The sequence below is a fragment of the Lepisma saccharinum genome, chromosome 8 (assembly GCF_977018435.1).
Source record: "Lepisma saccharinum chromosome 8, izLepSacc3.1, whole genome shotgun sequence".
Classification (NCBI taxonomy): Eukaryota; Metazoa; Arthropoda; class Insecta; order Zygentoma; family Lepismatidae; genus Lepisma; species Lepisma saccharinum.
Window position 1 is genome coordinate 88,888,272 of NC_139236.1, and position 12,691 is coordinate 88,900,962.

The following is a 12,691-nucleotide window of genomic DNA, read 5'->3' on the forward strand; positions in this document are numbered from 1 at the left end:
AACAAATTGTTATGTGCATACTACATAAATAATATGCAAACAAACTATGTGGAGGCACATAGTAGTTGGGATCCCACTTTAAAATGTAAGTCCAGTCCTGATTAGCGTCACTTTGCATAAAGTGGTCTTCAAACACCAACTCGATGAACAAAAAGTTTGAGCCGTGAAATTGACCACTTTCTGTTCAGCTCCCTCACCCTCCTCTTGTACAATTGGAGAGGAAACCCAGTTGTCAGAAGGGTGTGGTGGAGAATATTATATTACGTACTATACAATGCACAATTACACATATGTTAAATCATAAAAATATATGAAAAAGTTGGTTTACCAGCGGTAAATGTGGTAATGTGGAAAATACGCTACTGGTTTCATGAGTCATTGTGCTAACTGAGGTAAAGTAAAGTAAAGTAAAGTGCTCCCCTGTACTTAGCACCAGGCAATGAAGGTGTATAGGGGGTAACGCCCCACACTTTCCTGATCCGGTCGTGAGTGGGGGTGATGTGATCAGCATCACACCCCTGACCGCCTTTACCCCCAAGAGTTTCCCCCCAGGTACCCATGTCATTCGACGCTGGGTGGGTGCCAGGGCTGCTTCCGTTAGAAAAGTTCCCGGATTTGAACCGGCCGGGGATCGAACCCGGGACCTTTAACATGGTAGTCAGACCAACTGAGCCACCGCAGCCCGGTGAGGTAACAAAAAATAATTATTGTTTTTTTCAGTTCAGGGAGTGCTTGAAGTGAGGAGAGGATGGTAACCCCCCCCTCTCCCCAGCTAGAAAAAAATTACAGGAGGCATCATTTCATCCCGTTCATTGTTACAATGTGACACCATTCAAGCAGGTTGATAAACTGTGAGGGTGTACATTTGAAGCCACGTGTTAACAATTCATTTTTTTTATTGATATGAAATTGTTAATGTGTTGCATGAAAGCAGAGTTGTATATGAGCAACCAAGCAACCATGCAACACTAATTATTATTATTATTATTATTATTATATTGTTTCTCAAAATGTTGATTGGGTTACAGCCTCTGCAAGTTTCAATGTTATTTTTTGTTCGTGGTTAGAATTTATACTGATCACTTATTGCTTTAGTGAAGATGAAGATGAATTAAAATATCTTGGGTGTATAGGCACATATGGGCATTTTCCACTCTTCAGTGACTTATTTGCTTTGGAGACTATATAATAGTAAACAAGAATATGAAAAATTATTGTTCAACAAGGCTCAAATCTACTGAATTAAACATTCAGTGTTTTCAAAACTATTAACCCATAATTTGTGGTATCACTCTATATCACAGTTTCAACATAATTTTACTTGAGCATTTATAATAATAGAGAGTCTCAGTCTGTTTATTCCCCATATGTAATACTGATATTCACTTTTTGTCTTGTTATTCAGAACAACAAACTTTGTTGCATGATTTTCATTCACTGAAACTTTCACACCAAAAAAAAATTAACAATTGGACAAGTAACAGGCAGCACTGCACTTAGCACTGTTCGTGTTCCAGAGTACGTAATATTGTAGTGATTCCAAGACACAAGTATCTCACTTATTTCTTCATGTAGGAGTTCACTAAGCAGAAACTTGATGCCATGAATTGTAATGAATTCATTACAAGTGTAAACTAAACATGTGTGTCTTCATTTTCATTTGTGGAGTGTTGTGAAGGCTGTGGTGTTCCTTCCATTAGTGGAGATGTCTCATCTACAGGAGAGTCACCTGGGTCACCATTGGGCTGTTTGTTTGAAGGTTCCTTACTTGTATTACCATTTTCATCTTCGGATTGCTCATTTGTAGTATTTCTTAAATTACAATCGCTTAGATTGCCATTGGTCTGCTCTTTTAAAGATTCTTGACTTTGATTAACATATTTATCTTCGGATTGCTCATTTGTAGTATTTCTTGAATTACAATATTTAATACATGGTTTGTATTTCATAGTAATATATACTACAACAAGTATTGCAAGTAAAGCACAAAGTACACCAATTATTACTTCATAAACTGTAGTGTCAGGTTCATTTGGAATCGTATTACTCATTGTTGCAACACTTGGATCTTTTGGCAACATTGTAGTACCCTGTAAAATCTTGTTCCCTTCTAACAAATCATTCGCAGCTGATGAGTCATCACACATGAAATCTATATTGTACCATGATGTCTGATTTAAATCACAGCCAGGTTCATTAATCTCTTTGGAAAATCGTTGGGTATACCAACCAAATAATGGCTGCAGGTCACATGAACAGTTCCAGTTATTGTACCTTAAATCCAAGGTTTCCAGATGATGTAATTTCTGAAACACATTCACAGATAACAAATGCAAGTTGTTGTTCTTCAGATTCAGGTTAGTCAGATTGAGAAGTCCGTTGAAGTAGTTCTCCGGAATATGAAGTATTCGACAAAATGACAAGTCCAGTTTATGTAGGGATGGAACGTGGCGGAGAAATATGTCTCCAGTTGTATTTAATGGATTATTGTGTAGGTTGATGGACGAAAGTAGTGGATTTTCCTCGAAAGTGTCTATATGTAATCGCTTTATACTGTTCGAGTTTAAATCCACAATTTGCAGTTTTGTCAACCCATAGAATGCTCTTTCTTCAATAGTTTTGACCTTACTACGAATGATGTTTATATTTCTGAGTCTTCTTAGGTTCTTGTTTTCAGATGCGTTGTTTGGGAGCACAGGAATATTTCCACCTACCAAGGAAAGTATTTCTAATTCTTCACTCAGATCTTCAGGTATGCTTGTTCTCTTTGAACATTTTGCTTCAATGCTAGATGGGCACTCACAGTTCTCTGAGCAATTTGAGTTAGAACTATTAACAGATGTGTATGTTGCAAATATTAGTACTATGCGCCACAATGTAAGTGCCATTTTATTCTGAAAAGAGAGAGAAAAATATACAAATTGGTTTAAAGAAAATATGGTTTGATTTGAAATTTTTTATTTAGCATCGCCTTTCTGCCACTTTTGGCTAATCGTGATGATATGATGAAGGGATATTCATAACACCCATTCTCAGGCTGTGATTCAAACCTGGATCACCTGGCATCATAGCATGCTATGATAACCACTCTGCCTTGGAGGTTGGCTAAAGAAAATAGGGAAAACTGATTATACGTAACATGAGCACTTGCCTCATATTCTCACCACCAAAGATTTTGGATATGCATACGAGCCTTACTATGGGTGTTCCTTTATGTTTGTCTTCAACAGTTTGAATCATTCATCATCATCAGACAAAAATTCACCATTAACATGTCTATATTAAGCATGGTTATTAGAAACTTTTCTTTTTTTAGGAAAAGAGGAAATATTAAAAACTCGTTCCTCAAAATTTTATGAAATTTTGGGGAGGTGGGATTTTTGGAACTCGTTAGCTGGAGCACATCAAATACTTGAGCACTCAGCTACTCAGTGGTCAAATAAGTATTGCTCACTTGCTCAGTGAACAAGCTTTCCTCTTGCTTAGGTAAGAATTAGGCAACAGAGTATGTCATTCGAATGACAGTGATTGAAACAAGTAACATGCCATCACTGAAGAATGCCGAGGAGAAGATATTTGTTGATGGTGTGAAATTCAGTGTGATGAAGTGCTAGAATGAGGGGAAGATGCTATGAAGAAATTCTATGCAGTTAAGAAAATTTGCATAAACTATACCCAGCTAGGCTCATTTTCGTAAGCATTGCCCACACCTATCTCCAAACTCAACCATGCAGCCCCTCCTCTTCCACCCCAAATAGGAATTTCCACTTTGAACACTGGCATGATCCCTAAAGAAACTGAATTAAGAAGGTATATACAGAGTATCTATAAAATAACTCCTGGGTTTTAAACAATCATAGTGCGCAAACAGTATTAGATAACTCAGGTTAGTTTGAAATCAGGAGCTCATGAAGTTTTATTCATGTCGTTTGGAGTTTATTCCAACAAAGGTTCGCAACGCTGCACAACGTTGACCTTGAAGTGGCCGAGCTGAGCTGAACCCAGTCAGTGCAGTTCAGTGCAATGCCGACGCCACAACAGAAGGTGCAGTGTGTGATATGGCTTGTAGAAACTGGATCTGTTATTACTGTACAGCGGAACTTTCAACGTGAGTATGGTGATTTTGCACCTTCGGACAAAACCATTCTTCAATGGCTTAAGGCGTTTAAAGAATCTGGAAGTGTTCTGAAACAAAAGTCGCAAGGTTTCTGAAGAGGACATGGAAAGAATTCGCACTTCATGCGTACAAAGCCCCAAGAAATCCTTGACGCGACGCAGTCTTCAGTTGGGAATACCAAGATCGACTGTTCATAAAGTGGTGCACAAGAGGCTTCGTCTAATAGCTTACAAGGTACAACTTTTGCATGAAATTAAGCCTACAGACAAGATTAAGAGATAACCGTTTGCAGTTTCTATGCTGAACAAGATTGAAGAAAACAATGATTTTCTAAACGATGTTAGTTTTACCGATGAGGCCACGTTTCGTGTCAGTGGAACTGTTAACCGACACAATCGTCACATTTGGGGCTCACAGCTGCCTCATGAGTTCATTGAGCATCAACGTGACTCACCCAAGTTGATGTTTGGTGTGGTCTTATGCATGACCGTGTTATTAGGCCCTTCAGTTACTCCCTTAGACTTTTTCGTATGGGGACATGTGAAGAACATGGTTTATGCGGAGAGAATTCAAGATGTCAACCATCTAAGGCAAAAAATTATCGCTTCTGTGGCAACCATCACCCCACACATGCTGGTCAGGACGTGGCAAGTTGATTATCGTTCGAATGTATGCCATGCTACAAACAGGGCACACATTGAAATTTACTAAATTGTAAACAAAACTTGATAACATTACCTTCAAAAACATGTATTTTCTTTTTCCTGAGTTTGAGTTTTTAATAAAATATTTAACTTCAAAACCACAGAGTTCTTTTATAGACACCCTGTATTTTAAACTTATGAATTATCTTCTAATGAAAGTATTGATATTAAAGGATGTTCATTGTCTATTGAGTTTGGGGGGGTACTCCAAAACTTGCCACTGCATGTATAGAATAGAATGGGTCTTTATTTAATTAAGCAGGCATGTTTTGATCTCATGGGCCATTATTAAAACCAGCCCTTGTCACAGACATAATGAGTGAAGACTGGTGAGCATTTCTCAATTATTGACGTACAGTGTAGTGTACTGTTCCTAGATGGAGATATGGATAAAACATAGCAGTTGTAAGGCAAGGTGTACTGTTTGCTTATTAACGCAGTTTTATGTTTAATACAGTGTGTTATTTCATTGGTGTGTTTTTTTTTAAATTATATTCTGGTTAATTCGAATTTTGGATAATTTGAATTTTTTTCGTAGCCCCTTGGAGTTCGAATTAAAAGAGTCAGTCCACTGTATATGAACACGTTTTATAAGTCTGTAGCTTCATTGCGTTTAACACACTTATGGGAATTCGAGAACATGCTGTTTCAGTCATAAATTGACATGTTGTTCTTCCTACATACATGTGAAAACAACAAGAAATTAGGTTAAACAAAGAAGACCCATTGAGTCAATAAATGAATTTGTAACGTATTGATTCTACAATCTACAATATATACAAACTTACAATTGGATAGAATTCACCAATTGGAAATTGTCCTGCATTTGCAATAGGTTTCAGTTGAGATTTTGATTGAAAACAGTTCATTCCGATACCTTTATTGGGCACCCAATGTAGAATCCAGTTCATTCCAATTGAAACCAATTCAATCCAATTGAAATTTCAATTGGAACCAATAGACATTTCCAGCTGGGAGGAATTTATTTATATATTCCAATACTCCCAGAGACATTGATTAATAACTATAAATTCTAGTACACTATTTTCTTTCTTTTTAATTTTGTTAAAAAGATGCAACTGAGTAATTGTGCGAGTTTTACTACTATCTAAATCAGTGGTCTTCAACTTCTTTCCTATAGCGGGCCATTTTCACATTCTACAAGGAACTGATGGATTAAACTGTTCCAGGCAAGTTCAAAGAGGCAGTGGTAGCTTTACAAATAACCACGTAGTTTCTGTTGTTCAACGTTCTTTCGTTTATTATGCTCTTTACTTATAAAACAACACACCAGCATGGTGCATTGCAAAGAATATTGACAAGTTATGAATTGAGGTTAGGCACTTCAACACAACACATAAGGATAATGAAACAAAGCTGTTATTTTGATTGTAAAAAAACACGTTAGCCATTCACACACAAGAATTTTCATGTACCCCTTCAATGAGGGGACTGTGTTTTTTCTTCACTAGCATGTCAATATTCACCGTGAAGTTGGATGATGCTACTCGCAGACAGTTTTCAAAATGTGTGTGTTTGTCACGATTCCTCAACTTTGATTTCACATTTTTAATTTTGGCAAAGAGCTTTTCGCAGATGTAGGTGTACCGAATAGATGTGCATTGTAATGTCTGTGAGATAAGCAAAATCAGCCACCCACTGTAGATTGTTGAACTATTTTATTCCCTACTTTTACTTGCCATGAATTTGCTGATCTCATCCCTCAGATTGAAAACCCTTTTGAGCAGCTTACCAGTACTAAGCCAACAAACTTCTGTAAAATACGACACCACCGCACCCTGCTTATTGGAACTGTCTATGATTTAGTCCTCTGGATCTGAACCACATCTAATCAGTTTCAGTCACTAGATCACATTGTTTTCATTTATTTAATTAAATTCTTTAGCAGCCTGCTGAAATAAAGCTAGCAGGCCACATGTGGCCCACAGGTTGGAGACCACTGATCTAAATCTATGAAATTGTGTACATTAGTACCAGTGGCGAGGCGTGACATTTTTACGTAGTCATTGCAAGATTTGACATACGTCAGGGTCGATCTTTCTATGGAGAGGGGGGGGGGGGAGAGGCACAATAGTTCTCTGCGATAAGCGCCAAGGTCACTGACAATTCAATGTAAAAGCTCACACTTCAGACCTTACGACTACAAAAGACACATAATACTATCCCATAGGACGAGAATTATTAAATATGATGGAAACTGAAATGCAAACACCTCAATTGTCGCATTTAAAGGCAAGAAGAACCTTTATGGTTCACCGCCAATTGTTGTTTTGATGATGAGAAGCAGATTCATATCTTTCAATCTGTGCTTTTCCTCTTAACAAGTGGAAATCGCAGACATTCGAGTGGTGTGCCCAGGATTTTCGAAGAGGAGGGGGGTTACGTGTACTTTTTAGTAATCATCTTTTCCTGCCTTTTTTTTCTTCTCTTTTTTTTAAAAAATAATATTGAGCCTAAGCAGAATTATGATCCTCACCACCCCTCCTTGAGCATGCCACTGGACACTCGGAAGAATCTTGATGACTCCAGACAAACCCTGCCGTGGCTGTAAATATGGGGATGGGGGCTGAAAAAAGGGCCTGTTATGACCTAGACCTTCAAGAGGGGGGGAAAGTACAGGTCGTTGGACCTGTCTGCCTGTTTGGAAGCGTTCGGGTATTCTCTGCACCGGCAGAGACCAGAGAGACTCCCACCATTCTGTGATGAGCTGGGCCGACGAACACCATTGCCTTCAATAGGAAACTTGGCAGGAGGGTTCGGTGCGAGGGGTAATACTGGAGCCTCATTTCGATGCGCTAAGATTAGCAAATCTCTTGTGTATTTCAAGCTGTTTCATGCTGTCACTTGGCTTATTTTGCACAAATATGCGAGTATTCTGACTTGTTATTTTTACTGCTTCTCTAAAATATATAAAATGCAATATTTTTGTTATTTTGCTTGGTCATCGCCGCATCTCCCAATGACCGGACGCCTCACCTCTGATTACTACTACTCCAATTGTCTCATTATAACTATAATTCAATAGTTTTTGTAATCTTACGCATATAAATAAATGTATTGAAGGTGTTAAAATTTATTTGTATGTATTTCTATTGCCCCATACAGCCAACTCTATTTTTAAGTGCCTCCTTTCCCCTCCCTAAGGCAAGGTCTCTGAACCTGAACTCTGTGGTGCAACAGCCCTCTGAGGTCCTGGGGCTACCAAGTAGTTTCTATTGGGTGTCACATGATCAGTGCATTGAGTTCCATTGTCTCTTTTTTCAAGCTTTCAGGTAGCTTCCCCAATTGTCCAATGATCCTGGGTCAACCCCAAAGATTTAGAGCTCCCACCAGGGATCGAACCTAACTTCGGACTTCTTGCACAACAGGTGAGAGGTCTAACCATTCAGCAACACTGGAACTGAATGTCTGAGGCACTTCAGACAAATCTGTAAATCAGTATTGTTTGTAATGATCCAATGGTTTCATGCATTTGCATATGCAGGATTTTCTTTCGGAGCGGGCTGGAATTGTAAAAGTGGATATCACATAACTGCATTCTAGGTAGAGGACAGAAATACTGTAAAATATTTCAGAATTACATTTGTGAGCTTCATTTAAAATTTTTTACAAGACTGAAATGGTCATTGTTTTAAGGGAAATTTGCACTTACCACTTTTCATATTCCCCGAGTTCTTTTCTGCTTTCATTTGATAATTTGGATTTTTTCAAAATTTAAGGGGAGGCTGTATTCCCATCAGTTCCCCACTTGCACATGCCAGTGGTTTCATGTAATTGTTACAGGTGTTTCAAACTGCAGAAGAATCTTGATTTGATTGATTTAGTTTATTTTACATCGCGTTTTGTGCCTCTTGGCTAATTTGCAAAGATGGGGATGAGTGATGAAATTGATGAATGGACATTCACAAACAACCAATCCCGAGCGGGATTCGAACCCGGGACCCTTGGCGTCGCAGCAAATCTTGATTTGAGTTTGACTTGTAACACATCTTTTCTTGTACTTTTTTACTTTAAAACATCATACAATAAGTTAAAAACAAGGTAATATACTGTACCTTTAAATTGGTAACAAGTGTCTATTACAGGGCTGTCCAAACTACAGCCCAAGGATCACTTCTGGCCCACCGTGACTTTCTATGTGGCTCACCTTAATATACACTCATTTCGTGGTATTATGTTTAGTGTAAATATGTCCTTTGTATGTTGTAGGGAAATTAATAAGAATAATTTGATTATACATTTTAAAACTTTATAAAACTAAGAAATAATCATAAAAAGTCAACCTACTCTTGGTAGCTCTCACAAGGCATTTTCAAATGTGGAGAGCAAGTCAATGGTTCTGGGGTTTGGAGACCTCTGCGCTAGACCAATTATTCAAGTTTAGCCCTGCACAGATTTTTTTTTTTTACCTCACTGTTAGATAATACCTTGAATCTTATATGTGTGTATTTGTTTGTTTTCATTAGAAAACATACCTCTGAGATTGGACCCCTCAGGTTGGGTCAATGCTTGAGATAGGATGAACAAATGTTGCCTGTACTCATCAAAAGTTTGATCCAGACAGAAACTTCATGAATTCTGCATTCTTTATGTTGACTATACTGAACATAAATTCTTCTAGCTGAAAAGATTAAAAAATAAAGTTGAACATATTGTCCTGTCATTTTTGGTTCACTCAAAGTTGGCAAAATTTATGCTTTTAAAAGAGAAACAAAATATTTTTGTTTTAAACATTTCAAACAATATATTAGTCACAAACAAAACAGATTTTAAACAAATATATTTTTTAATTGAATTGAATTTTATTTTCTTCGTTGACCCTTGATTGAAAGGGCATGGAAAATGTTAAGATACAAAATGAAATAGTATAATACACTACATCCCACTATAATGCGTGCCTCAAAGGAATTTCCCCTTCACTGAAAAATTTTCAAATACCACACTAATTTCTATAAATATTGTGAAAGTAAGTATTTTGAGCACATAAATTCCAAATCAGATGAAAGTGACCTTGCAATGCAAGGATACAATTTTAATAAACATAACAATTAAATTTAAAATTTCATACAAAGAAAACTTAAAATAAAAAAGAACTTCAAGCTTCAAAATGACTGAAGTCACACACAATCACACATTAGTTATAAATCCACATATGCAGCAAAGGTCCCCATCCCCTTCAAAGAGTACTTCCTTCAACATTTACAAAAATGCCATGCAGAATTTTCTATCTCGATGAAATAAGTCACTTTTATTGCCGTTGGTGGTTCCGGGGAGAATTTCTGAATGCCGAAGATGGTGGGCAGTTACAACAGAATCATAAACGGGGCAGCCTTTCAAGAATGGAAAATGCAGCTCTGAGCTGCAGGCATGCAGAACAACCTGAACCTTTTGGGAAAAGCAAGTTGCCTAAATTGCAGGATACAATTTTCCATGTGGGCACAGGACATAGTATTTTCCTAGGAACATCTATTGATACATTATTTGGTTTCTTATTGTGTGAAATTTAATGATAAATTTTTACGTAAAATATTTCATGCATGAAATAAATCTTATCTAGAGCTGAGCTGATACCACCTTGAACCGATACAACACTCTTACCGATTCCCACCGATACCGATACTTGAAAATTGCAAGAATTAAATTTTTTCTCGAAATATTGGATCAATATTCTTGTGCAAATAATCCTCTCCAATTGTATTCATGAATTTACCAATAAATTTGCTTTAAAATTACATCAGAATATGAAAATAGTTGTAATATGTATATATATAAAAAACAGTTTTTCTTGCATAATTTGTGCAAATACAAAGAAAGTTTGAATTTTGCATGTTTTCCAAGATAATTAGACTTCTGTATCGGCTCAGCTTTAATTTTATCTTGTTTTCTTAAATAATTTGGCAGTTCTGCAGCTTTGTAGTTCTTATTGTAGAGCCACACGTGGTTCAGATCCCACTTTAAACTGCAGGTCAAGTTCCGGTTAGCCAATTTCAGCAGAAAGCGGACTTAACACAATGTTTTTTTGGGGGTGGGGTGGGGGACGTAGACCCACAGTGTAGGGTTAGGCCCGATTTAGACGAAAGCATTTTTCTCAACATTTGTCCCATGACCAAAATGCTAACATGTATAGTGAGAAATTTTTATGGCATTTTGGCATTTCTCAAGAATAGGATTGGTTCTATTTGTAGCATTTGTCGTAGTATAACCAATCAGAAGTCGCCTCTAGGTAATGGCAGCCGTGTGAGATGTAAATAATGCACTACTTCACATTTTTAATATACAATAACTATTCAACCGAGAGGCATTTCGTTTCGTATTAAATGGTTTTAGGTACAAGAGAATGGCGCTTCTTAAATACATACTTTATAGCGTTTACTGTACACGCATGGAAGAATATTTTAGTTTTTCAGTCGTAAACAACCTGCACTCACCAACTCGATGTCCTACATTGTAATCTCAACAGCTAACCGAAATGTTGCATGAAATGCTTGTGTGCAAAGTACTATCTGTTATAAGATTTTTGGAAGCATTTACATAGCATTTATGCTAGCAAAAATGTAAAAGGAAATGCTTGCGTCTAAATCCGGAAGTGGATTGGAGTCATGGGGCGTTTCGAATTATTGCAGCCTGAAGTACTTTCCAACATTGCGCAAAATGTTACACGCACGCTAGGCCATGTACCAAAATATCATGTGTGTTCGACTATGATACACAGACAAACTGACCTGGTGATGACCAGAAGGCTTCGTTTACGAGACGAGGAATATTCTTCTCGCCAGAAATTTGGAGAAAAATTGCACCCTAGTCGTCTAGAGCGTCATTGCGAAGTAACATGACGAGCTTCGTTTATCTGCAAACAGATAACAATACAGATTAGATAGAACGAAGTAACTGCAAGTGGCGGAAAAACAAATTATGTTGTATTTTCCGAAATAGTGCAGTTTGAAGCCCTCATGGTCATTTTCTGCAATCGGTTCGTGCGAGAACGAACTTCACTCATCGAACGAATATAAACTTAAGGAACACCATAACGAACTTCACAATCTTCACGACAGGATTTTAACGGACACCCGCTTAACACGTGTGACTTTTGGAACGCGCCTGAACATACCATTACCATATTTTAAAAGGGGGTTCTTGGCTCAACCCCTCCCTTCTAGAAACTTCTAACATGTTGGATTAATTCAATTTCGGAAGCCAAATCGGCAATTCATTTTCGTATGGTTACACTAAGCTTTACAAAAATACAGACAGAATTTTCAAAAGTTCGGAATTTCTGAAACTTGTTCGAAAAAGGTTTTATTCTTCATTCACAGCCCTCCCCACCTTTGACTTCTGGTCGTCCTTTTCCAGTGTTGTTGGTGTTTGGTAGGCAAAGCTAATTGTGATTCTGACAGCAAATTTATTAAATATACATGGGACCTGCTACTATTATATTAAACTTCGCGTTTAATCGATTTGAATCTCAGAGATTACGTCGGAACACGATATTTGAATAATCAGCGTTTCCCATTATTTTGACACGGCGCTTAACAAACATCCTCCCCCTCACTTAGGAATTTCCACTTCGGCCGCGAAAGCTATTAAGAATTCAACTGCCGAGCAGTGGCCGAATTGGAAGTAAATTACAATCCTTTTTTGACGTGATTTCCTAAATAATATATCGATTCTCATTCTCTTTTGCCAGCACATAGAGAGAGTGAGTGAGAGAGAGAGAGAGAGAGAAATAAGCGAGTACATTCGCCATTGCGTAGCTACTTGTGCGATTAACTCTATTAAATAACTGCCAATCTCCTTTCCTAATTGAGCTAGGATGATGGTTGATAGCTCGTTGGACTCGGAATGAAGTCCT

At 37.5% G+C, this 12,691-nt stretch overlaps 1 protein-coding gene across 1 annotated transcript in view; it reads right to left on the bottom strand.

Annotated features, from left to right (window-relative positions):
- Positions 1–1,569: 1,569 nt before the first annotated feature.
- Positions 1,570–12,691, bottom strand: part of LOC145991889 (uncharacterized) — a 69,218-nt gene continuing 58,096 nt past the window's right edge. The window contains exon 5 of the mRNA XM_083127923.1: positions 1,570–2,894. Within this exon, the coding sequence (XP_082984049.1) occupies positions 1,635–2,894 (1,260 nt within the window). The 3' untranslated portion in view covers positions 1,570–1,634. The remainder of the gene's footprint in view (positions 2,895–12,691) is intronic.